The sequence below is a fragment of the Leucopleurus acutus genome, assembly GCF_964270905.1.
Source record: "Leucopleurus acutus genome assembly, chromosome: 10".
Lineage (NCBI taxonomy): Eukaryota > Metazoa > Chordata > Mammalia > Artiodactyla > Delphinidae > Leucopleurus > Leucopleurus acutus.
This window is the reverse complement of record NC_139153.1, coordinates 64640389-64667404: the sequence shown is the minus strand read 5'-3', so window position 1 is coordinate 64667404 and position 27016 is coordinate 64640389. Positions and strand designations below refer to the sequence as shown.

Sequence of the window (27016 nt, the reverse complement as noted above, 5' to 3'; positions counted from 1 at the left end):
ACTATTAAACTGTAACCTCAAACACGAGCGTTAAGCTTGTCACACAGAGAGCAAGAAGCCCCCGTCAGGTTTTCACGACACAACAAACTCCTCAGTCCTGCAGACAGCAGGAGCATCAAGTGTTCAGGCTTGGAAAAACGCAACCTCCGGGAGGAAGCACGTCTCCTGCCCGTTCCCAAAGTACACTCTGAGTGGCGGAGGCCGGAGGGCCCCACTCACGCCCAAGCCTTTCCAGCCCCGCGGAATGACTTCCTCCGGCCCCACTCCCCAGAACTGGATGTCTTTAGTCGTCCTTTTCCAGGGGTGCGATCCAAGGCTCCACACAGAAAGTTGCAGGCCCCCAGAGTAGGACATTTTCGGCCCCCTGACAGCAGACCTTCCTTGCCCCGGTTCCGATGTCGCCAGATCCCCGTACCGATTCCAGTCTTACCATGGCGGCGTCCCCAGCGGCGGCGTGTAGGCCTCCAGTGGAAGAGAGAGGGGAAGTGACGTACCAGCACTATATCATTACCCGTCGGAAGGGGCGGAGCGATCTTGATGAGGAGTTTCCGGAAACTGTGCAAGAGTCTGAGTTGGGAGCCAAGACTTCCGGTGCGGTTTTTCTTTACGTGTTCGTAAAGTTCTTGGGTGTGAGAGCAACGAGGGTTCCGGATTGAGATCGTGCTTAAGACTTCCGATTCCCATTTGCACTTGGGTGAAGCGGTTAGAGCTGAAAGGGAAAGGCTGGAGGCAAACAATTTAACTCAAATATCTGGGAGCGATTTCGCGCAGTGCAAGACACTCCAGGACTTGTAGTTCCACTCCGGGGAACAGACTCGCCTGACAGCTGCCGGAAGTGAGGCTGCGCGGAATGGCCGCCGCTGCGACCATGGCTGCAGCCGCCCGGGAGCTGGTGTTGCGGGCCGGAGCCTCAGATATGGAGGAGGAGGAGGGCCCGCTGGTGAGAACGCAGGGCTGTTTCTCCTCCAGAGTCTCGTCCGATCTCCTCACGTCAGAAAGGCCTGGGCTGGGTTTAGGCACAAGGTTGGGAGCTCGGCTGCTACCGGTGATGCTACCCGGTTTGGCTCTCCATACACCTTCCTGGAATCGGACCTGAACCTGAGCGGGGACCAGAATGGCCGAGACTCAGGTTCTGGGGCCACAATTTCAGTTAATCTCCAGATGTTTGGGCAGAATAGAGAAGCAGTGTAGAGTAACGGCTAGGAACATGGCCTCTGGAATTAGATTGCTTGGGTTCTAATTCCATTTCTGCCACTTACACTGTGTGTCTTTGGGCAAGTTAACTAGTCCCTCTGTGCCATCACTTTCCACACCTATGAGGTGAAGAAAATAAGACCTACTGTATAGATTGTCGGTTAGGATTAGGCAAATGAATACAAATAAGATGGCACCTGGCAGGTAGGTAAACACTATAGGTTAGTTGGCATTTCTAGAAAGGCTGGGGCTCCCGAGTGGGATGGTGATAGAACACCTAAGATAGCAGGAGTCTAGAGATCTTAAATTCAACTGCAGGTTCTGCTCTGTCCTCTGCATCTCCTAATTTTCCTCATTTGGTCACCTCCGCCCTTTCTGGGTTGCCTGTCTGCTGGTCATATTCCCTACCCATCAGCCCCAATCAGTAAGACTGAGACAATATGAGGCTTTTGGAATTTTTGGACTCAGTATTTACCTATGGCTCCCCAGTGAAAGTCCTTCTCCCCCACTTGAAGGGTTGGTGATTATCCCATTGTATTTTGTTCTCCCCCTTGCTTTCCCGTTAACCTGTCCCTCTCCAGGAGGGTGGTCCGGGTCTTCAGGAGCCATTGCAGCTTGGAGAGTTGGACATCACCTCTGATGAATTCATCCTGGATGAAGTGGATGGTAAGTGATGGCACGGGGGTGGGGGGATGCAGTTCCTATAACCTGAGAGGCATGGGGGCTGGAAGTACTAGGGCAGGGGTTAGTGGATGTTCAATGTGGGGATGGAGCTGTGGAGGAGCTGGATGGACCTTTATGATGAACTTCTATTTGCAGTTCACATTCAGGCGAATCTGGAGGATGAGTTAGTAAAGGAAGCTCTTAAAACGGTGAGGTTTTCCACTATACTAATCTGTCCCTCCACTTACTCTCCCCTCAGAGAAAAGAAGAAAACAATCTCTTGCTCTTCTAATACCACCTTGATGTCTTACTCTCTAGTCCTTCATTGACTGTGTTCCAGCATCCCTTCACTGACTCCCTCCTGACCTGTCACGTTTCTGTCCTCCCAGGGTGTGGATCTCCGTCACTATTCAAAGCAGGTTGAGCTGGAGCTACAGCAGATTGAGCAGAAATCCATTCGGGATTGTATCCTCCAGCAGAGAAAAAGGGTGGTGTTATTAAAATGGGCATTTTGGGGGGCATGGTGCTGACAGCCCAGCTGGGGCTGCCATCTTCTCTCTGAGGTTTATGTCAACTTAGGGAGAAATTGGAGGGTCCTGCGGGTCTGAGGATCTCCATCTCCACAGTGAGGCCCCTTGACTTTTTGTGAGTCAGATATCCAAGAGAGTGAAAACATAGCATCTCTGCACAACCAGATCACAGCCTGTGATGCTGTCCTTGAGGTTAGTAACCCTCATAATCCTGAGCCCAGATCATGGTCTCTGGGACCTTTCTTTACATCATCAGCCTCAGGCGGGGACAGTTAGAGTCACTTTCAGGGTGACCTCAGCAGCTGTTTTTGTTGTTGCCGCTATGACTGATGTTATTTGCCAGTGATCTTTCAGGTACCTCTTCCCTTATCATCCACTACCCTTGGACTGATAGATACTGGAGATTTTACCAAGAAACTTGGGTGGCCCCCTCGTCCCCTACCAACCCTATGGCCATTCAGTAACACTTCCACCTTCCCCCAGCGCATGGAGCAGATGCTGGGAGCTTTTCAGAGTGATCTCAGCTCCATCAGCTCTGAGATCCGGACACTGCAGGAACAGTCAGGAGCCATGAACATTCGGCTTCGAAACCGCCAGGCTGTCCGGGGGAAACTCGGGGAGCTTGTCGATGGTCTGGTGGTGCCCTCTGCTCTGGTCACGTGAGTCATCAGTTTGAAGGGGCATAATGTCTGTACCAAGTAGATGGGCTGGAGCGACCTACCCTACTTACCACATGGGTCTCCATCACGTCACTTCCAGAAACTGATGAGTGGGTTGACAGTGCTTCCTAACCTTGATGCAGGCTTTAGGCATCAAAGATTAGGAATCATCCAGGGTTGGGCGTAGAGAAGGGGGTCCAAGGCTTATGTGGGTGGTGGAGGTGTGTGTGTCTAGGAACAGAAAACTTTGTATGTGTGTCCTGACTCTATGATGCAGTGTAAGAAGGGAGAGGAGACAGAGGCTGGATGCCAGGGGTATGGTTTAGAGTCTAGGGGTGTCTGGGTCTCCCTCCTCCCCCATCCCACCCCTCCTTGCTCCCCAGGGCAATTCTGGAGGCACCAGTCACAGAGCCCCGGTTCCTGGAGCAGCTGCAGGAGCTGGATGCCAAGGCAGCTGCAGTCCGAGAGCAGGAGGCTAGGGGCACAGCGGCCTGTGCAGACGTCCGAGGCGTGCTCGACAGGCTCCGGATCAAGGTGGGGAGGGGGGTGGATACCCTAGAGACTACTCAAACCAGCCTCCCTGAGAAGTCCACCCTGAATTGCCCTGGCAAAGCTCATTGTAGCCTGTGCCCAAGAACTTCACCTTGCCTTTACCTAGCAGAGCACATCTCTGGGTTCCCCTGAAAGTCTTAAGAAATATCAAAGAGGTATTCTCTACTCTTCCTCCTTCCATATCCAACATTTGTTCCTTCCCTCAGTAATTCCCAAACAGTGAGGTTGCAGCTTCATGCCCTGTGTTTGGTCCCCCATGTCTAGGCAGTGACGAAGATCCGAGAGTTCATCCTTCAGAAGATCTATTCCTTCAGAAAACCAATGACCAACTATCAGATCCCCCAGACGGCCCTGCTGAAGTACAGGTTGTCGCCCAAACGAAGGGCTGGGGGTGGCCTCGGAGCCCTTGAGCAGCCCAGCATGATGCTAGGCATCTTGGGCCGTCAGGGAGACTGACTGGTCCCTGGCATCTCCAGGTTTTTCTATCAGTTCTTGCTGGGCAACGAACGGGCCACCGCAAAGGAGATCAGGGATGAGTATGTGGAGACACTGAGCAAGATCTACCTGTCCTACTACCGCTCTTACCTGGGGCGGCTCATGAAGGTGCAGGTGAGGTCACGGAGGGAGAGGCAGTCCTGGGCCCCTGGGCTGCGGGGAGGGGCAGCTACGGGGCAATGGGGGACAGGATAAAAAGACATTTTTTTGTTGCACTTTGGGAAGCGATGGTTCCCAGTTCTCTCTGCTCTTTTCTCTAGTATGAGGAGGTCGCTGAGAAGGATGATCTAATGGGTGTAGAAGATACAGCCAAGAAAGATATCCTGGAGCTGAGGGGCCCTCATGCTGGGTCTGGAGAGTGAGGGGGCTTCGGGCTCCAGCCTCCAAGGCACTGCTGCTTACCTTTTTCTGTGGGACCAAAACCTTTGAGAATGTGATCAAGGCTGTGGCCTCCCTCCCCAGAAAAATGCACAGATCATCTTGACACAGAGTTTTGCATATGATGTTAGGGGGTGTAGAGGCTCCTTAGGGCTCATTCACTGATGTGAGGTGAAGTGGGGCCCCAGAACTGGGAAAGAGGGACCCTGGGGCTGTGTCTGGCTGCTGAGGGCCCCTGGAGGTCCTGAGTCTTTGACCTTCCATCACAGTTGTGATGTGACTGTTTTCCTTGACTCTGACTCGCCACGATTCTTCTCAAAGCCGTCCCTCCGCAGCAGGAACACCATCTTCACCCTGGGGACCCGGGGCTCTGTCATCTCCCCCACTGAACTGGAAGCCCCCATCCTTGTGCCCCACACCGCCCAGCGGGGAGAACAGAGGGTAGGAGGAGGAGCAAGCCTTAGCCAACGGGGTGGGGGTGGGGGCGGGAGAACTCCGAGTACAGACCTCAGGGCAAAGCTTCCCCCACTGCAGGCCCGTGGGAGTCCCCTTCTCCAGTCACCCCAGTGTTCTGTGATAAGAGGGTTGGGACCATTGACTTAGGGTGTACAGAGGGGAGAGGTGGGTGATATGTCATGAGGCAGGTGTGAAGGAGGATATGGGAGCAGCAACAGCAGGTGGAGGCGGCGTCTTCTCGTGCCCCCCCCTCCCCCTACCTCTTCAGTACCCATTCAGGATGCTCTTTCGCAGCCTGGACTAGGGGTAGATGGGGAGGGTCTCCTGAGCTCCCATTACCCAGGTTTGCTGATTTCCCAGCTGTGTCCATGGACTGCTGGTACTGGGGTCCATCCCGTCTGTCTCTTTTCTTACCCTTTCCATCCTAGTATCCTTTCGAGGCCCTCTTCCGCAGCCAGCACTACGCCCTCCTCGACAACTCCTGCCGTGAATACCTTTTCATCTGTGAATTCTTTGTTGTGTCTGGCTCGGCTGCACACGACCTCTTCCACGCAGTCATGGGCCGCACGCTCAGCATGACCCTGGTAGGCTCCCTCGCTCCCGGGCTCTTAAAACTCTGTCCCCAGTTCTTGTCAGCACCACAGTGAGGTCACAGTCCTGGGGTTACTGAAACCAGGATCCCTTCATTCTAAAATGCATGAGGCACGTCCTCGCTGTGTGATTCCCCATGAAACCATCAAAGCTTGGGGTCCCAGAGGCTCCTGGGGACACACAGGTGACAGCACCTGAAAACTCAGGGGCCCCTAAACCTTGGTGCTCAGCCCTGAATTCTGCTATGATGGGCTTGTGATCTTAGATCTGGGGAGCAAGGCTGCAGGACCACCCGAGTGGCCAGTGGGCAGGGAAGGAGGGAGCATTTCCCATTTAGATCCCCTCCCCAGTGCCACGTCCCTAGGGGAGCACAAGCATCTGTCCATGGCCACTGAGAAAAGCAAAGTAACAGATGCTCTCTTCCAATCCCCTGCCTGTTCCTAAATCACAGAAACACCTGGAGTCTTACCTCACTGACTGCTACGATGCCATTGCTGTTTTTCTCTGTATCCATATTGTCCTCCGATTCCGCAACATTGCAGCCAAGAGGGATGTTCCTGCCCTGGACAGGTCGCTGAGTTCTGGTCCTTGATGTTCCACTGGCCTTGAAATCTTTGGTCTTGCACCAGCCTGCTCTGACCCGTGGGCTCCTCCTGACCTGAACCATTGACCCTGTTCCCATTTGTCTGTCTAGAGGCAGTACTGCTGCTTCCAGACTCACCTTTCACACCCACTCCAGCCTCCACCAGCTATCACCTGTCGATCAGGGTTCCCGCACACACACCCTCCCCCTGGCCCCCACCCCTGACGTTCCTTGCCAGATCTCTGATTCTGATCAAGCCCACAGGTACTGGGAACAAGTGCTTACCTTGCTGTGGCCACGGTTTGAACTGATCCTGGAGATGAACGTCCAGAGTGTCCGCAGCACTGACCCTCAGCGCCTCGGGGGGCTGGACACTCGGCCTCACTACGTGAGGGCGGGCAGGGGTAATGGGCCGTTCAAAGGCAGGGCTCGAAGCCTCGCTGCAGGGGTCACCCAGGTTCACGGTTGTGTCTATGGGCCTGGCTGGACAGCTAGCCACACTGCGTGAGGGGCAGTCTGGGAGTGTGGTCAGACTCAGGGTGGGTTGGGCACTGTGGGGGGAGGGATTGGAGGTGGGAGTCACCCAGAGACCGGTTGGCCAGCTTCAAGGGAGTTGGGGGTTTCATGGGTTGGGTCAGGGGGTTGGCTTGATTTTTCTTCCTACCTTCTTTCTCCCAGATCACACGCCGCTATGCAGAGTTCTCCTCGGCTCTTGTCAGCATCAATCAGACGATTCCCAATGAACGGACGATGCAGCTGCTAGGCCAGCTACAGGTGAGGGGCGGCTGGGAGAGGTTTCCGAGCCACAGCGCTGCTGCAGGGGGCTGGAGTGTGAGGTGGGGGCCCTTGCCTGCTCCTATCACCTCCTCCTCTCATTTTTTCAGGTGGAGGTGGAGAATTTTGTCCTCCGAGTGGCAGCCGAGTTCTCCTCAAGGAAGGAGCAGCTTGTGTTTCTGATCAACAACTACGACATGATGCTGGGGGTGCTGATGGTACCTGAAGCCCTTTCTCCTTGTCTCCGTCCCTGGAGAATTTGGGTTCCCCCCACTGCTCCGTTACCTCCACGAGGGCAAAGATTATGCTGGCTTTGTTTGGTGTTTTATTCTTGCAGACTGGCACAGCGTCTGGCTATGTACAGTAAATGTGGGGAGAAGGGGATATTCTGACGTGAAGGGCAGCTTCTCCCCAAACTTGAGATTTCCCTCTGTCTTCCCTTAGGAGCGGGCTGCGGATGACAGCAAAGAGGTTGAAAGTTTCCAACAGCTGCTCAATGCTCGGACACAGGTAGGGGTATGGGGAAGAGGAAAGGAATAGTCCCATGTGCTGTTTAGTTGAGAGAGAGAGAGAGACAGAAGGGGCCGTTAGCTACGTGGGCCTCTCACTGTTGCGGCCCCTCCCGTTGCGGAGCACAGGCTCTGGACGGGCAGGCTCAGCGGCTATGGCTCACAGGCCTAGCCGCTCCACAGCATGTGGGATCTTCCCAGACCGGGGCACGAACCAGTGTCCCCTGCATCGGCAGGCGGACTCTCGACCACTGCGCCACCAGGGAAGCCCTTCTTTTGTATTTTTTTAATGATATAGACATCCATGAACCTACCACACACCTTGGCAATAAACCCCACCCCATTACCCTGCGTCTCACATAGAGGCACCTCTTGACCTAAATGTTGTCTTTATCATGCCCTGGCTTTTAAAAATACAGCCATAGGGACTTCCCTGGTGGTCCAGTGGTTAGCACTCTGTACTTCCACTGCAGGGGGCACGGGTTTGATCCCTGGTTGGGGAACTAAGATTCCGCATACCGCATGGTGTGGCCAAAAAAAAAAAGTAAAAAAAAAATAGAGCTATAGGTATGCAAAAACTAACTATTTGGTTTTGGGTTTGAGTGCCATAAAAGCGAGAATCACAGGATTATTTCATGCATAATTTTTCTAGTATTGTCCTGTTATGACATATGGCTGTAGCTCATTCTTTTTTTTTTTTTTTTTTTTTTTTGCGGTACGCGGGCCTCTCACTGTTGTGGCCTGTCCCGTTGTGGAGCACAGGACCCGGACGCGCAGGCTCAGCGGCCATGGCTCACAGGCCCAGCCGCTCCGCGGCATGTGGGATCTTCCCGGACTGGGGCACGAACCCGTGTCCCCTGCATCGGCAGGCGGACTCTCAACTACTGCGCCACCCGGGAAGCCCATGTAGCTCATTCTTTTTCACTGCAATATAATGTTACATTGTGTGAATATAACAGAGGACATTTGGATTATTTTCAGTTTCTTGCTCCTGTGAGCATTGTTTTATGAACAATTATGTCTTTTAGCACACATAGATATATCAAAAGTTTTATCAAGAATCTCTCTCGGGGCTTCCCTGGTGGTGCGGTAGTTGAGAGTCCGCCTGCCGATGCAGGGGTCACGTGTTTGTGCCCCGGTCCGGGAAGATCTCACATGCCGCGGAGCGGCTGGGCCCGTGAGTCATGGCTGCTGAGCTTGCGCGTCCGGAGCCTGTGCTCCGCAACGGGAGAGGCCACAACAGTGAGAGGCCCACATATCGCAAAAAAAAAAAAAGAATCTCTCTTGGAGGTAGGAGTAGGCTTGCTCCATCTAGAGAATGCTAGTATTCAACTTTATGAGACAATGCCAAATTGTTTTCCTAAGTGATGGGACCAGTTTATTCCTTACCTGAAATGTATAAGAATTTTCAATGAGTCACATTTTCTCCAACATACGGTAGATCAGACTATCTTTGCCATTCTGGTAGGTGTCTCACTGGGAGCTTGATTTGCATTTTCTTGATTACTAATGAGATTGAGCATCATTTCAAATGTTAAATAACCATACAAATTTTTCTTTTCTGTAAAGTGTCTGTCAGCATTTGACCTTTTAAAACTTGGGCTGTTTGTGTTTTTCTTACTGATTTATAAGAGTTCTTAATACATTTACCTACTAATCTTTTGTTGATTGTATAGGTTGCAGATACCTTTCAGGAGGTGTTTTATCTTTTAACTTTTTTTTTTGATTTAATTTTATTTAAAGAAATTTTTTTGCCCGCTCTGCGAGCCTTGTGGGATCTTAGTTCCCTGACCAGGGATCAAACCCAGGCCCTCTGCAGTGAAAGTGCAGAGTCCTAACCTCTGGACTGCTAGGGAATTCCCCTTTTTACTTTTTCTATGTTGTCTTATGATGAACAGAAATTTCTAATTGTAACTTGATGGATTTAATAATCCTTATTTTTGTGTCTTGTTTAAGGAATCCCTAATTACCCCAACGCCAGAAAAATATTATACTGCATTTTCTTCTTAATATTGTAGAATTTTGGTTTTTACTTTTAAGCCCTAAATTTACCTAGAATTGATTTTTGTGTATGATGTGAGGTAGGATACTAATTAATTTCTATTTGGAAAAATGATTGGCCTAGAACCATTTATAGGAAGTCCCTTTCTTTCCCCATTTGATCTGTAGTCCTGTCTGTGTCACACAGCAAAACTCCACAAACATGTGCCTCTTGCCTCTAGTCTATTCCATTGATCAATTTGTCTACCTGCAAAACAGTTTTAATTATCATGCTTTTAGGACAAATTCTCCTACCTTCTTTTTTGTTTGTTTTGTTTTGTTTTTGGTGGCACCATGCAGCTTGTGGGATCTTAGTTCCGCAACCAGGGATTGAACCCATGCCCCTGCAATGGAAGTGCGGAGTCCTAACCACTGGACTGCCAGGGACTTCCCTCTCCTACCTTCTTTTTCATGATTATCTTGAGTATTATGGCCTTCTGATTTTTCATGTAAATTTTATGATAAGCTTATAAGTTTTCAGAAAAGCTCATTAATGATTTTGAATGTAGTTGCATTGATCAGTTTAGAAGAATTGATACTTTTTGATATTGAAACTTCCCATCCAGGAACATGGCCCCTCTCTACACTTTTAAATATATTCTTTATTGTCTTTTGATAACCTTTTATAGTCTTCAGCACAAAGATATTGCAAACCTTTTGTTAGAATTGCTCCTAGGTAGGTGTAATATGTAGCTTTAGTCCTACTAGGAATTCATAAATCCTTCCCAATTCTTTACCTTTAATTTCTTATGTCTTTGATCTTTTACTCTGTGACAGTTTAATAGTTGAATAATATCCTGTTCCTGAGTTTAAAAGAAATGCTTTTATCATTTTCTCATTAAGAGTAATGTAGATGTAGGTTTTTTTGTAGATGCCCTTTATCAGGTTAAGAAAATTCCTTTTAATCACTCTTGCGCTAAGAGTTTTTATCATAGTTTTTCCTACTAGAAGTAAATCTACATTTATTTAGGGATAATTACTAAGAATAATACTAGGAATTACTAGAAATAATAACTACATTTTTTTTCTCTCTGTTTGGACTTTATTCTTTTAGGATTTGTCCTTTAAATAAACTGTTGTTCCTTAAAGATTGTGTTTTAAAAAAGAAATTTACTTGTTTGAAGTGGTGTGTAGAAATGCTGTTGATTTTTGTACATGGATTATATAGCCAGCCACCTTCCTAAATTCTTTCTTTTTTTTTAAGTATCATTTTAACTTTATTTTTATTTTTTTAACTTATTTAGGCTGTGCTGGGTCTACTTCGCTGCGTGGAGGCTTTCACGGTCTTTCTCTGGTTGCGGCAATCAGGAGCTACTCTTCATTGCGGCGCGCGGGCTTCTCACTGCGTTGGCTTCTCTTGTTGTGGAGCACGGTCTCTAGTTGCGTGGGCTTCAGTAGTTGTGGCACTCGGGCTCCATAGTTGTGGCTCATGCATGGGCTTAGTTACTCTGCGGCATGTGGGATCTTACTGGACGAGGGATCAAACCCGTGTTCCCTACGTTGGCAGGCGGATTCTTAACCACTTCGCCAGTAGGGAAGTCCCCTAAATTATTTCTAATAATATTTTTGGAGGTGTGTGTGTGTTTCTTTGTAGGCATTCATCATCTCTGAATTGTGACAGTTTTATTTCTTCTTTTCTGATCCCTATGTATTTAATTTCTCTATGTCTTTATTCTCTTACTGCATTGGCTAGTACCTCCAGTACAAAGCTGAATGGTTGAATAGAAGTGGTGATAGTGAGAATGCTTATCTCTTCCTAATTTTAAAAGGAGTGCTTTCATCATTTCCGCATTAAGAGTACTGTTGTTGTAGGTTTTTTATAGATATCCTTTATCAGGTGAAGAAAATTCCTTTCGATCCCTAGTATGCCAAAAGTTATTAATTTTTAAAAAATCATGAATGGGTATTGAATTTTTAATCAAGAATGTGTGCTTTTTCTGCATACATTGAGGTAATCATATATTTAAGTTTTTAAAAATCTATTATGTCATGGGTGGGATAAATTAGGACTTTGGGATTAAGATACACACAACTATATATAAAATAAACAGCAAGGACCTACTGTATAGCACAGGGAACTATATTCAATATCTTGTAATAACCTATAATGGACAAGAATCTGAAAAAGAATGTATATATCTATCTGTATATATATCTATATCTGAATCACTTTGCTATACACCTGAAAGTATCACAATGTTGTAAATCAACTATACTTCAATTTAAAAAAAAATCTACTGTGTGATATATTACATTTGTAGATTTTAGAATGTTAAACCATTCTGGATTTGGTCTAATTCATATGGAATTTTTGCTTCTCTGTGCAGAAGTGAGATTGGCCTGTGATGTTCTTTTCTTGTACTTGTACTTGTGTGGTTTTGGTACCAAAGTCATACTGGATTTGTAGAAGAAGGTGGGAAGGAAACACCTTCCTCTTTTTATTCTGAAAGAGTCTGAGATTGAAATGATCTCTTCCTTGGAAGTATCTTAGAACTTGCCAGCACACACATCCAGGAAGATTTAAAACTATGAAATTCCTGGACTTCCCTGGTGGCACAATGGTTAAGAGTCCGCCTGCCAACGCAGGGGACATGGGTTCGAGCCCTGGTCCGGGAAGATCCCACATGCCGCGGAGCAACTAAGCCCCCGCGCCACAACTTCTGAAGCCCGCGTGTGCCCTAGAGCCTGTGCCCCGCAACAAGAGAAGCCACCGCAATTAGAAGCCCGCGCACCGCAACTAGAGAAAGCCCGCGCACCGCAATGAAGACCCAACGCAGCCAAAAATAAATTAATTAATTAAAAAAAAAAATTGTGGCACTGCCATTTAAAAAAAAATACTATGAAATTCCCTCTACATACTCCTTTTATTGAGTTCTGTAGGTTTGAGTATGTAGCAATTTTGTTATTCAGTTCTAAGAATTTTTATATTTCAGTCATCTTCAATCCATGAGATTTTTTAGAGGAGTGTTTTAAAATTTCCAAAAGTAGTTTTTTATCTTTTTGTTATTAATGTCTAACTTAATTGCATTGTGGATGGAGAATGTGGCCTTTTGGTACTGAATATTTGAAATTTGAAAATTTTTTGAAATTTGTTTATATTTGCTTTGGCCTAGGACACGACCAACTTTTGTAAATGTCCAATGTTTTTTTAAATTTTTTAATTTTTAAAAATTTGTTTATTTGGCTGCACCGGTTCTTAGTTGCGGCATGTGGGAACCAATTCCCTGACCAGGGGTCGAACCCAGGCCCCGTGCATTGGGAGCACAGTCTTAGCCACTGGACCACCAGGAAAGTCCCCCATGTATGTTTGAGAAGATTGTGTATTCTTTGATTGTCAGGTGTGGAAATCAAGCTCTTTAATTCTGATGTTCACATCACCTATATTTTTACTGATTTTTTTTTTGTCTACTTATCAGTAGTTGAGAGGTTTTGAAATTCATAAGTTTATCAGTTTTTCACTGCAGTTTTTTTTTAACATCTTTAATGGAGTATAATTGCTTTACAATGGTGTGTTAGTTTCTGCTTTATAACAAAGTGAATCAGCTATACATATACATATATCCCCATATCTCTTCCCTCTTGCATCTCCCTCCCTCCCATCCTCCCTAACCCACCCCTCTAGGTGGTCACAAAGCACCGAGCTGATCTCCCTGTGCTATGCGGCTGCTTCCCACTAGCTATCGGTTTTACATTTGGTAGTGTATATATGTCCATGCCACTCTCTCACTTTGTCCCAGCTTACCCTTCCCCATCCCTGTGTCCTCAAGTCCATTCTCTTGTAGGTCTGTGTCTTTATTCCTGTCCTGCCCCTAGGTTCTTCGTGACCTTTTTTTTTTTTTTTTTTAGATTCCATATATATGTGTTAGCATACGGTATTTGTTTTTCTCTTTCTGACTTACTTCACTCTGTATAACAGACTCTAGGTCCATCCACCTCACTACAAATAACTCACTTTCATTTCTTTTTATGGCTGAGTAATATTCCATTGTATATATGTGCCACAGCTTCTTTATCCATTCATCTGTTGATGGACACTTAGGTTGCTTCCATGTCCTGGCTATTGTAAACAAAGCTGCAGTGAACATTGTGGTACGATTCTTTTTGAATTATGGTTTGCTCAGGGTATATGCCCAGTAGTGGGATTGCTGGGTCATATGGTAGTTCAATTTTTAGTTTTTTAAGGAACCTCCATACTGTTCTCCATGGTGGTTGTATCAATTTACTTTCCCACCAACAGTGCAAGAGGGTTCCCTTTGCTCCACCTCCTCTCCAGCGTTTACTGTTTGTAGATTTTTTGATGATGGCCATTCTGACTGGTGTGAGGTGATATCTCATTGTTTTGATTTTGATTTTCATTACTCTAATGATTAATGATGTTGAGCATTCTTTCATGTGTTTGTTGGCAATCTGTGTATCTTCTTTGGAGAAATGTCTATTTAGGTCTTCTGCCCATTTTTGGATTGGGTTGTTTGTTTTTTTTGATATTGAGCTGCATGAGCTGCTTGTAAATTTTGCAGATTAATCCTTTGTCAGTTGCTTCATTTGCAAATATTTTCTCCCATTCTGAGGGTTGTCTTTTTGTCTTGTTTATGGTTTCCTTTGCTGTGCAAAAGCTTTTAAGTTTCATTAGGTCCCATTTGTTTATTTTTGTTTTTATTTCCATTTCTCCAGGAGGTGGGTCAAAAAGGATCTTGCTGTGATTTATGTCATAGAGTGTTCTGCCTATGTTTTCTCTAAGAGTTTTATAGTGTCTGGCCTTACATTTAGGTCTTTAATCCATTTTAAGTTTATTTTTGTGTCTGGTGTTAGGGAGTGTTCTAATTTCATTCTTTTACATGTAGCTGTCCAGTTTTCCCAACACCACTTATTGAAGCGGCTGTCGTTTCTCCACTGTATATCCTTGCCTCCTTTGACATAGATTAGTTGACCATAGGTACATGGGTTTATCTCTGGCTTTCTATCTTGTTATTGATCTATATTTCTGTTTTTGTGCCAGTACCATATTGTCTTGATTATTGTAGCTTTGTAGTATAGTCTGAAGTCAGGCAGTCTGATTCCTCCAGCTCTGTTTTTTTCCCTCAAGACTGCTTTGGCTATTCGGGGTCTTTTGTGTCTCCAAACAAATTTTAAGATTTTTTGTTCTAGTTCTGTAAAAAATGCCATTGGTAATTTGATCTTGATTGCATTGAATCTGTAGACTGCTTTGGGTAGTATAGACATTTTCACAATATTGAGTCTTCCAATCCAAGAACATGGTGTATCTCTCCATCTGTTTGTATTGTCTTTAATTTCTTTCATAAGTGTCTTATAGTTTTCTGCATACAGGTCTTTTGTCTCCCTAGGTAGGTTTATTCCTAGGTATTTTATCCTTTTTGTTACAATGGTAAATGGGAGTGTTTCCTTAATTTCTCTTTCAGATTTTTCATCATTAGTGTATAGGAATGCAAAAAATTTCTGTGCATTAATTTTGCATCCTGCAACTTTACCAAATTCATTGATTAGCTCTAGTAGTTTTCTGGTGGCATCTTTAGGATTCTCTATGTATAGTATGATGTCATCTGCAAACAGTGACAGTTTTACTTCTTTTCCAGTTTGTATTCCTTTTATTTCTTTTTCTTCTCTGATTACCATGGCTAGGGCTTCCAAAACTATGTTGAATAATAGTGGTGAGAGTGGACATCCTTGTCTTGTTCCTGATCTTAGAGGAAATGCTTTCAGTTTTTCACCATTGAGAATGATGTTTGCTGTGGGTTTGTCATATATGGGCTTTATTATGTTGAGGTAGGTTCCCTCTATGCCCACTTTCTAGAGAGTTTTTATCATAAATTGGTGTTGAATTTTGTCAAAAGCTTTTTCTGCATCTATTGAGATGATCTTGTGGTTTTTCTTCTTCAGTTTGTTAATATGGTGTATCGCATTGATTGATTTGCATATATTGAAGAATCCTTGCATCCCTAGGATAAATCCCACTTGATCATGGTGTATGATCCTTTTAATGTGTTGTTAGATTCTATTTGCTAGTATTTTGTTGCGGGTTTTTGCATCTATATTCATGAGTGATATTGGCCTGTAATTTTCTTTTTTTGTAGTATCTTTGTCTGGTTTTGGTATTAGGGTGATGGTGGCCTTATAGAATGAATTTGGGAGTGTTCCTTCCTGTGCAATTTTTTGGAAGAGTTTGAGAAGGATGGGTGTTAAGTCTTCTCTAAATGTTTGATAGAATTCACCCGTGAAGCCACCTGGTCCTGGACTTTTGTTTGTTGGAAGATTTTTAATCACGGTTTCAATGTCATTACTTGTGATTGGTCTGTTCATATTTTCTATTTCTTCCTGGTTCAGTTGTGGAAGCTTATACCTTTCTAAGAATTTGTCCATTTCTTCCAGGTTGTCCATTTTACTGGCATAGAGTTGATTGTAGTAGTCTCTTAGGGTGCTTTGTATTTCTGTGGTGTCTGTTGTAACTTCTCCTTTTTCATTTCTTATTTTATTGATTTGAGTCCTCTCCCTCATTTTCTTGATGAGTCTGGCTAATGGTTTATCAATTTTGTTTATCTTCTCAAAGAACCAGCTTTTAGTTTTATTGATCTTTGCTATTATTTTCTTTGTTTCTATTTCATTTGTTTCTGCTCTGATCTTTATGATTTCTTTCCTTCTACTATCTTTGGGTTTTGTTTGTTATTCTTTCTCTAGTTCCTTTAGGTGTAAGGTTAGATTGTTTATTTGAGATGTTTGTTGTTTCTTGAGGTAGGATTGTATTGCTATAAACTTCCCTCTTAGAACTGTTTTTGCTGCATCCCATAGGTTTTGGATCATCGTATTTTCATTGTCATTTGTCTCTAGGTATTTTTTGATTTCCTCTTTGATTTCTTCAATGATCTCTTGGTTATTTAGTAACGTATTGTTTAGCCTCCATGTGTTTGTGCTTTTTATGTTTTTTCCCCCTGTAATTGATTTCTAATCTCATAGCGTTGTGGTCAGAAAAGATGCTTGATATGATTTCAGTTTTCTTAAATTTACTGAGGCTTGATTTGTGACCCAAGATATGATCTATCCTGGAGAATGTTCTGTGCGCACTTGAAAAGAAAGTGTAATCTGCTGTTTTTGGATGGAATGTCCTATAAATATCAATTAAATCTATCTGGTCTGTTGTGTCATTTAAAGCTTGTGTTTCCTTATTAATTTTCTGTTTGGATGATCTGTCCATTGGCGTAAGTGAGGTGTTAAAGTCCCCCACTATTGTTGTGTTACTGTCGATTTCCTTTTTTTATAGCTGTTAGCAGTTAGTTGCCTTATGTATTGAGGTGCTCCTATGTTGGGTGCATATATATTTATAATTGTTATATCTTCTTCTTGGATTGATCCCTTGATCATTATGTAGTGTCCTTCCTTGTCTCTTGCAACAATCTTTAAAGTCTATTTTATCTGATATGAGTGTTGCTACTCCAGCTTTCTTTTGATTTCCATTGGCATGGAATATCTTTTTCCATCCCCTCACAGTCTGTATGTGTCCCTAGGTCTGAAGTGGGTCTCTTGTAGACAGCGTATATATGGGTCTTGTTTTTGTATCCATTCAGCAAGCCTATATCTTTTGGTTGGAGCATTTAATCCATTCATGTTTAAGGTAATTATCAATATGTATGTTCCTATTACCATTTTCTTAATTGTTTTGGGTTTGTTTTTGTAGGTCCTTTTCTTTTTTTGTGTTTCCCACTTAGAGAAGTTCCTTTAGCATTTGTTTTAGAGCTGGTTTGGTGGTGCTGAATTCTCTTAGCTTTTGCTTGTCTGTAAAGCTTTTGATTTCTCCATCGAATCTGAATGAGATCCTTGCTGGGTGGAGTAGTTTTGGTTGTAGGTTCTTCCCTTTCATCACTTTAAGTATGTCATGCCACTCCCTTCTGGCTTGTAGAGTTTCTGCTGAGAAATCAGCTGTTAACCTTATGGGAGTTCCATTATATGATATTTGTCATTTTTCCCTTGCTGCTTTCAATAATTTTTCTTTGTCTTTAATTTTTGCCTATTTGATTACTATGTGTGTCAGCGTGTTTCTCCTTGGGTTTATCCTGTATGGGACTCTCTGCACTTCCTGGACTTGGGTGGCTATTTCCTTTCCCGTGTTAGGGAAGTTTTCGACTATAATCTCTTCAAATATTTTCCCTGGTCCTTTCTGTCTCTCTTCTCCTTCTGGGACCCCTATAATGTGAATGTTGTTGCGTTTAATTTTGTCCCTGAGGTCTCTTAGGCTGTCTTCATTTCTTTTCATGCTTTTTTCTTTATTCTGTTCCACAGCAGTGAATTCCACCATTCTGTCTTCCAGGTCACTTATCCCTTCTTCTGCATCAGTTATTCTGGTATTGATTCCTTCTAGTGTATTTTTCGTTTCAGTTATTGTATTGTTCATCTCTGTTTGTTCTTTTATTTTTCTATGTCTTTGTTAAACATTTCTTGCATCTTCTCGATCTTTGCCTCCATTCTTTTCCGAGGTCCTGGATCATCTTCACTATCATTATTCTGAATTCTTTTTCTGGAAGGTTGCCTATCTCCACTTCATTTAGTTGTTTTTCTGGGGTTTTATCTTGTTCCTTCATCTGGTACATAGCCCTGTGCCTTTTCATCTTGTTTGTCTTTCTGTGAATGTGGTCTTTGTTCCACCTGCTGCAGGATTGTAGTTCTTCTTGCTTCTGCTCTATTTCTGTTTTGTAGACAGGTTCATTTGTACCATATTAGATTCCACAAAAGATTTTTAAGTGGAAGTAGTTTATTTTTAAATGGAATAAAAGTTTCATTTTCACCTTACCAGATCTTACTATTTGGGTTGGGTTTTTTGTTTTTTCTTTTCCTATTTTAATTCCTCCCTTCCATTGTTTTTTACTTGTTTGTTTGCTTTTTCATTTTAACTCTGTGTTCTGGGAAATTTCAAATGTACATGCTATATAGAGGATAGCATGGTGAAGTCCCAGGGGCCATCACAGATCTTCAACCAATAACAACTCACAGACAGTTTTGTTTCATCTGTATCAACATTCACTGTTCATCCTTCTCCCACCTGTCCCCCCTACCCACAGTGATTTTGAATTTAAAAAGTTTTTTTTTTTTGTCTGCGTTGGGTCTTTGTTGCTGCGCCTGGGCTTTTTCTAATTGTGGCGAGCAGGACTACTCTTCATTGTGGTGTGTGGGCTTCTCATTGTGATGGCTTCTCTTGTTGCTGAGCGTGGGCTCTAGGCGCACGGGCTTCAGTAGTTGTGGCGCTCAGGCTCAGTAGTTGTGGCACACGTGCTTAGTTGCTTCACAGCATGTGGAATCTTCCCAGACCAGGGATTGAACCCATGTCCCCTGCATTGGCAGGCAGATTCTTAAGCACTGTTCTACCAGGGAAGTCCCTGAATTAAATCCCATACATCCCCATCACTTCATCTGTATCAGGATGTGTTTTAAAAACCACAATACTTTATCACACTTAAAAAAAATGATCACTTTCAGGGAGTTCCCTGGTGGTCTAGTAGTTAGGATTTGGTGCTTTCACTACAGTGGCCCAGGGTTAATCCCTGGTCGAGGAACTGAGATCAGCCGTGTGGTGCAGCCAAAAAAAGAAAAAAAACACTCTCAAAATAGCCAGTATTCAGGTATCCCCAGTTATCTCATAGACAGTGGTTCAAGTCAGGATCCATATGCGTCCGTACATGTCTCTCTTTTTTTCTTTTTTTTCACATGTCTCTTTTTAATCTATAGATTTCCCTTCCATCTTACCCCCCTGCCCCGCTCTGCAATTTATTTGTAGAAGAAATGGAGTCATTTGTCATGTAGAATGATGTACAGTCTGGATTTTGCTGACTGCCTTCCGTGGCATGCCTAAACTATTCCTTTTTTCCCATAAATGTGTAATTCGATGGAAAGATTTGATCAGGTTCCAATTAGATTTTTCTTACAGGGCTATTTGAGAGGTAGTGGTGTGTATGTCTATCAGGGGCACATAATGTCTTCTTGGCTCTCTTTTTGCCAGTAGCATCAATGATCACTGCCTAGACCATTAGATTTCTGTACTTATCAGTGTCTCAAAAATTTCCATCTCCTTATCTGTCTGTGCTGCATTCTGAGTCAGTTCTTTAATTATAAATTCCAGTTTGCTCTATCATGCTTCCAGGTATTTCTAATCTGCGATTCAGCCAGTTGACTTTTTAAAAATTTTTAAATCATTTCTTTAAAATTCCATTTTGTTTCAAGTCTTTCCATTCCTAATCTTGTTAATTGGTCATGTTTGTGTCTGTACCTTTAACTTCTTTGAACAGTTTTTACAGAATGTACAGCTGCTCTGTATCTGACAGTTCTAACATTGGCAGTCTTTGGAGGTCTAAGTCCATTGCTTATTGTCTGTGCTGACTCTCGTGGTAGCTTGCTTTCTTCTGTGACTGGTGATCTTTGAGTTCTTTTCTTGGTCTTAAGCAGTCATAGGGGCCTAAATTGGGATCGAGGAGATTTCAGAGAAGATTTACCTCTCCTTTTGCAATAGCTGAAAGATGCCGTCCACCTGGGTCTACACTGGCACCTCTTTGAGGCTCTTGTGAGAGACCAGGCTCAGCATCCCCACTCAAGGCTAGCATCAGGCTTAGCTTCCCGATAGCAGAGTTGCCATGGCCACTTGCCTTCTGGTAGCCCTGCCTCTCCCAGTTGTCCACTTCTCTGGTTCCAGCCCTCTGCTCCCAGCTCAATTTTTTTCCAATGTAATTAAAAAAAATTTTTTTTTTGAGGAGGGTAATCCTTGGAGATTTCCCCTACTTCTTGTGAGTCTGGCAGTATCTTAAAGTATATGACCTTTGCAGAGTTTAGCTGTTCTGTTATGGGAATTTTCTAAGGACCAAGTTGGGCATGATGCCAGAATTGGGGAAAATCTGCCAACACCAGTAAACTCAACTCTGTATGTGTGTATGTTTCTACAGGAATTCATTGAAGAATTGCTGTCTCCCCCCTTTGGGGGTCTGGTGGCATTTGTGAAGGAAGCTGAGGCTTTGATTGAGCGTGGACAAGCCGAACGACTTCGAGGGGAAGAAGGTCTGAGAATGGGGTGGTTGTGATGGGGTCAGTGGAAGGGTGAATGGAAAAGAAAAATTCAAGGATGCAGATTACATGGGGAGGGTGTCGAGCAGGAAAGAGTGGGTTGGGAGAACACTAGGAAAGAGGGCTTGCATGGTGAGGATGGCTATGCCTTGGGGAAGACGTAGAGGGATCAAATATCACTTAGCCATGATCTCTTTCCTCCTACTCTCAGCCCGGGTTACTCAGCTAATCCGTGGCTTTGGTAGTTCCTGGAAATCATCAGTGGAGTCTCTGAGTCAGGATGTAATGCGGAGTTTCACCAACTTCAAAAATGGAACCAGTATCATCCAGGTGACCTGCAGTTCCCAGTCCCCACTCCCACCCTACCCCATCACTGATTTTCCCCCCTCTTTTCTCTGGGCTCAGAATCATACAAATGACCCTTGATCTTCAACTACTAGCTGTGCCCAAAGTTCTGGATGAGCCCTAACCTGACTCCTAATCATCATCCTTAGCCCACCCCAACTCTCATCCCTCTGTGACTTTCTCTGAGCAGGGAGCGCTGACCCAGCTGATCCAGCTCTATCATCGCTTCCACCGGGTGTTGTCTCAGCCGCAGCTCCGAGCCCTGCCTGCCCGGGCCGAGCTCATCAACATCCACCACCTCATGGTGGAGCTCAAGAAGCACAAGCCCAACTTCTGATGCGCCGGACCCTGGGAGCCACCAGCCCTCTCCATGGACTTCTGTGCCCCATCCCATACCTTTCTTCACCTGGGGGCCCCCTTCCAGTTCTTCCCTTGCCTCCCAGGTCCTTGACATGCCTCACCCTTCCTTCATTCCCAGGACCCTGCCTCATCAGGATAAGCTGAATCCCTTTGGCTTTCAGAATCTCCCATGTCTTCAGGTTTCCCAGGACCACTTCCTCCTGGGCTTCCAAAATGACCTTTATTATTTTTCCAGTTTTGTCATTCCTCTCTTTCCCTCCACTGCCCCACCCCCAGGGCTTTTTTCTTCTCCCAGTAAAACCTTCTGGTTCACTGAGCTCTTGTCACCATGTTATGAGGTGTGAAGCCTTGACTCTTCGAATTGGTGTGGCAAGGGGAGACTGCCTCATAATGGTTGATTTTTTTTTTTCTTTTCCCTCAAAGTGAGTTCTTTTCTGTAGCTTTTTGACCTAAGATCTCAGCAACTTGAACACTAACCAGTCCCCTCCTGGCTTGAGAGTTACACCAAGGTCAGTCTGCAGAAAACAATAAATATTTAACATGACATAACACTCTTTTCCCATTTCTTTTCTCCTTCCTCCTGGGGCCTTCAAGTAGCCACATCTCTGCTCCAGGGTCATCTTTGCTCTCTGACTACCTCCTGGGCCTACATCCCTTCTGGTGGGTGTCCAGAAAGTAGGGGCACACGGTTACCTCTCACCTCTAGCTACCTCAGGCCAAAAGAGTGGCTGTAGTGCTTTTAGGGTGGAGACTGTTTCATGAGTAACCAGCCTGGTGGAGGAAATGGCCCTGGTTAAGGTGGCAGATGCATCAACGGCTGTGCCACCTTGGGCACTGTCCAAGGTCTGCCTTGGCTCCCTGACACCAACACCAGCTCTCTTTGCCTCCTGCCTCCTCAGGCTGACCCTGGGATTGCCTCCTCTCCTTCATTGTCAGCTCCCTAGCTCCTCTGATGTGGTTGTCACAGCCACTTGCTAGAGGGCTGCGGTACCCACACCACTGGGGCATTAGTAGGCCAGGTTTGCAGTGTGACCATCTCATCCATTTCTATGACTTGGCGCCTGCCTGCTGCCGCTGCCTGTACACCTCGTTTGAACTCAGACTCTAGACTGGGGAGACATGGGGGCGCCTTAATTCCTAAGGGGGAAGGCCTGGGCAGTCAGGGGAAAATGGTAATTTGGCGACGCTTCCTCCGCCCCTATAGCCTAATCATTCCCTCCCAGGCCCCGCTTCGGCACTCTGGATGCAGGCCCAGCCCGCCCGCGGAGGCAGAGAGAATAAGAGTACAAAGGGGTCCCGCGTATGGCCTGAGCGCGGGTGGCTGAAAGCGAGGACCGCGCAGAGCGAGGCAGAGCTGGACCGTTTTCTGCCCGCGGGCCCTGCCGATTGGCTGCCGCCGGGTGTGGGGGGGGGGGTGCGGTGGCGGGGCGTGGCAGGGTCGCTGGAGCCGCTTTCTCCGGCTCCCGCCGTTTTGGGGTTCCGCCCCATCTCTGAGAGCAGCGCTCTGATTGGCTTTGGGACCCATATCTCTGAGCTTCAGTCTCAAGGACTGAAGAGCCGGGGAGGGTGCAGAGATGGTGGGGACTGAGGGCGGCTCCTGACTGCCTCAGACGCCTCCGGGGCAGAACCAGGACAGTGTCCTTAACTGACCTCACCCGGTGTCACCACCACTTTCCCCCTCCACTCGGCGTCCTTCCAGGTTTACCCTGCCTGACTCTTCGCCCCAGACATTCCCTGAGGCCTGCCCAGTGCTGGGCGGTTGTGTGCTGGGCTCTGGGGGACCGCGAGCTCACCGCTGGGCGCCTCCACCTTCCTGTCCCGTTACTACCCACCAACCCCACCACCACCAGGGGGATCCAGATATTCTCACATTTGACCTGATTCCTGCCCCAGCTCGAGGAGCACAGAAGGGCCCAGGATTTGGGACTTGGGACTAGGGAGACATACGCTGCTTTGACAGAGCGGTTTCTGAGAAGGGGGTCTCTGGATATCCCACGAGGGAGATTCCTGAGACAGGTGTCTTCATCGAAAGTCAACTAATACTCCGATGGGAGAAGGGCTGTGCATGCTGGCACCTTGGTTTTCGAAGTTCGGCCCTTCCCTTCTCCTGTCCATCCCTGAACCTAAGTATATACGCTGGACTGATAAGCACGGTTTCTTGCAGGCCTCACTGAGGAGCATTGCTGGAATATGAGGAGGCTCATATTCTGGAGCCTGGAGGCATTAAAGTTACATTGGAGCACACAGTTTTCGGGGACATTGAACTGCTCCGGGAATCCACAGGAGCCCTCTGACCCAACGGTCCCAGGAGGGCACGAAAAGGCGACAGAATCGCGTGAAAGGGAGCCGCGATACCTATATAGACCTCCAGGGGGCAGCATCGACCAGGGGATGGAGTTCTTCATCCGCTCAAACTTGGCCGACTGCTGAAGAGCCCCCTTCATGCTCCCTTCAAGCTGAAGCAACTGAGGGACTTTTCCTTCAGTCTAACAACATTCAGTCCTGTGGCTTCGATGGGTCCTTGTGATCCCCAGGCTGAAACTCATAACTTCTGGCTAACATCACCGCCCCTCAAGCTTCTCCTTCACTTTTTTCCTTTTGCTGATGACAGACACACTGGCCTCACAGACCCAGAAGCATCAGGGATCACTCCTTAGGACGGGACTGTGTCAATATCCTCCTTCCCTTTGCTAACCTGTAAGACTCGTGTCTGTATCTGGCACATCGGTCCCTGTCTTTACCTAGTGTCATATAGGAAAGACTTGGAGGTGTCCTTATGGATTGTAATAGCGCCCCAATGCTAAGGGATCTCTGTCCTTTAAAGAAATATCATTTCCCTCTATTTTTACACCTCTGTGCCCTCAGCTTGTCCTGAGTTATTTCTTAACTAGACTCTCTGGGAAATATCTACTCAGTGTCCAACAGCTCTGTTTCTGCGTAAAATGGGGGTGCCCATCTCAGCATCAATTTCAGAGCTATTGAATGTGGATATGTACCCTGAGGACAAAAGAAATAAGAGATTCCTCCTTTCTTCCCATTCTATCAATATGGACCCACCCACCCTCTATTTAAGAAGGGTGGCTTTTCAGATTTTAGGAAATCAGGTATGAGGGGAAGCAGGCAAATTGGCTGGGTTCCAACATAGATTTAGGGTAAAGATTCAAGGAAAGAAGGAGAAAGCAAGACCAAGACAACTTTGAAGGGAAAAATAGAATCAGCTCTCTCCATCCTGGGGAAAATGGATGTAGCAATTCATGTTGCATTGGAGTTTATAGAGTGTTTTCAGATACAAAGTTCATTAAACCAAGGCATATGTATTGATCCCCTTCTCTGTGTTCTGTGACAAGCACTGTAGATTCAGCAGAGAATAAATCAAGGTCCCTGAAATCATAGAGCAGGTATGTCATCTCACCGAATTCACACACCTGTCCTTGGAGGTGTTCTTCCTGGTTCATGTGCTGGAGTAAGTAACGAGCCCAACACCACACAGCCGTTCAGTGGTTCGAAACTTCTGTGCCCCAAATTCACCTGTTCCATGACTCCAGGCTGGGAGTCATGGAGCTGAGGAAGCAGCTGTCTGCAGAGAAATAATAAATTAACTCTGGTGAAGTAAGAGTAAATTATTAGAAGGATCTTTACAGAACTGAGGGAAAAGCTGGACAGGCAGGATTTAGAAAGGACAGAAGCCAGGACAATTCCAGGATTTAGGGACCAAGGGTTAGAAGACTGGTGGGCGGGGAGCAACGTGTTCTCCTGACCTGGCTTCCTTTCCACTCTGAGACATCGCTGGCTCTAAGGCAAGGCTCTTAATCAGCATCCCAAAGGATCTGTGAATGAGGATGGGGAAAAGTACATTTTATTTTCACTAGCCTCAAAGTGAAATTCAGTATTTCTTCAGTTGTCTGTAGAGAATTTTTAAATAATACTAAAATCGACTTTTTATTGTTACCATGCACCAGCAATTCTACAATGATAGTGACAAAACACTGCTGCCTGTGGTGCAGCGCCCTCCCACTCCACCTCTCTTGGTATATCACCGCACACAGGAGAATTAACTATTTTCAGTTCACATACACACACTTAGCCTTCGGAGATTCCCCTTTACCCTCAACTCTCCCTCTCTCCTGAGGCCTCCTCAACCCGATAGTCTGTAATCCCATCCCCTGCGTGGGCAATGATTTCATGGCCATCAAACCACCTTCCATCAACGGTTTGAATATAATAACCAGCTTCCTCTGCATTCTTCAAGGACACGTAGTCCACACCAGCTGCGTGCCTATCAAAGAAAAGGAGTTTCTTAATTTGTCCAGGTTTGGAACACTCCACTCAGAGGTGTTCTCTGACCTCCTTCGGCACCAATGGATCATCCTCTGAATCCACTGGATGAAATATATTTTTGATGATGACAACTCACTCATGGTACATTCTGGTTGGCCCATCTTGCCTCTCAGGTCTCCAGTCCAATTGCTTCTGTTGCAGAGACAGCTTCTTCTTGTAGATTTGAGGCATCATATCACTCCTTCAGCTGAAACTTTGCCACTTTGACCTGTAATGTGTAGCTTCTTAATGTTGTGTTAATTTCTGCTGTACAGCAAAGTGATTCAGTTATACATATATAGTTTTTTATATTCTTTTCCATCATGGTTTATCTCAGGATATTGAATATAGCTCCTTGTGCTATACAGTAGGACCTTGTTGTTATCTGCTCTATATGTAATAGTTTGCATCTACTAACCCCAAACTCCCTGTCCATTCCTCTCTATAGCTTCCAATTTCATCTTCATCGAAGAGCTGTGATGCAAGATCCAAAGATTTCCTCTTCAAATAACAGCAAAGCCCACCTCCTTTAAGATTTCTTTGATTTTCTTTGTAAAACTTGACCTTAAATTCTTCTGACGATCTCTCATAATAATGCAAAATTTGGATGTCAGCTGTGTAAATTCACCTACTGTAATGTCTAGAGGCAAATTAGATATATAATACATTTGTATTTCTATCTTTGTGGACATGAGACCATCTTGCTTCTTCCTCTTCTCTCCCCTCTTTTTGGGATCAGTGGGTTTGAGGTTTTTCTTGCAGAAGTTCCTCTGCATCCCTAGAATTGACGTCTTGTATTTTTGCGGTAGAGCTAGACATGCTATCATTAGAGAAGCCATAATTGGTCTGATATGTAGCAATGAAACCTTCTGTGATCTTGGGGAACCAAGCCCCCCTCCCAGAGGTAGGCAGTGACCCCAAGCTGCTGCCCCCAAAGAGTCCATTTTTCTACCAGGATCTTCTCGGGTGTCTCTGATCTTGGAGTCATTCTTGCATTTGCAGCTGCTCATCAAACTCCTCGTTCCCATCCAAGGGGTGGCTACTTGGCTTTCCTACCTAGCACAGGGCAGAGGCCAGGTGAGCCAAGAGGCTGCTCCCCTGGGCTTGGGAGCCACCACCGAGTTATCTGAAATGCCTGTCCAGACACTGTTCTCAACATTTAATTCACTAAGTCACTGGCTCAGCACAACCACCCTGTGAGGTCAGAACTATTGTTATCCCCATTTTACAGAAGAGGAAATGGGGGCCCAGAGACCTTGCCCAAGGTCGTGCATGGCAACGCTGGGATTTGAATCCAGCAGGTCTTCTCTAGAGGCCACATCCTGAACCGTCACTTCTTATAGCTTCCCAGAGACTAATGAGATGATATCCAGCCTGCCTCCCATCCCTGTTTTTATATTTAAGAGTGAAAATGTAAACTCCCTGGCCCACCTACTCTACCGCGTTGTTGTCTCCACCACACTCTGTGCTTTCTGGCTCTGACCCACGTGCCCCCTCCTGAACCCACCCTCGTGCCCTCTA

At 45.7% G+C, this 27016-nt stretch overlaps 2 protein-coding genes across 4 annotated transcripts in view; one reads left to right on the top strand and one right to left on the bottom strand.

Annotated features, from left to right (window-relative positions):
- The window catches only part of RPS18 (ribosomal protein S18), a 148655-nt gene that overhangs the window by 4363 nt on the left and 117276 nt on the right, over window positions 1-27016 (bottom strand). Inside the window, exon 1 of one of the 2 annotated variants that reach the window (XM_082848579.1) lies at window positions 431-470. The exons of the other annotated variant lie outside the window; for it this stretch is intronic. Coding sequence (XP_082704705.1) covers window positions 431-433 — 3 coding nt within the window. The 5' untranslated portion in view covers window positions 434-470. Of the gene's footprint in view, window positions 1-430; window positions 471-27016 lie in introns of those variants that run through there. 2 annotated transcript variants of the gene reach the window in all.
- Window positions 585-21712, top strand: VPS52 (VPS52 subunit of GARP complex). 2 transcript variants are annotated; one of them, XM_082847712.1, is made up of 20 exons: window positions 585-940; window positions 1776-1860; window positions 2014-2066; window positions 2247-2322; window positions 2512-2579; window positions 2871-3046; window positions 3430-3580; window positions 3863-3963; window positions 4075-4207; window positions 4354-4411; window positions 4779-4912; window positions 5356-5511; window positions 5970-6088; window positions 6366-6489; window positions 6780-6875; window positions 6986-7093; window positions 7320-7385; window positions 20356-20467; window positions 20685-20803; window positions 21009-21712. In XM_082847712.1, the coding sequence occupies exons 1-20, from the start codon at window positions 851-853 to the stop codon at window positions 21153-21155; spliced, it is 2172 nt and encodes a 723-aa protein (XP_082703838.1). In that variant the 5' UTR covers window positions 585-850; the 3' UTR covers window positions 21156-21712. The 2 variants fall into 2 exon arrangements, with proteins under 2 accessions (XP_082703838.1, XP_082703837.1); XM_082847711.1 differs by having other exon boundaries at window positions 585-1045.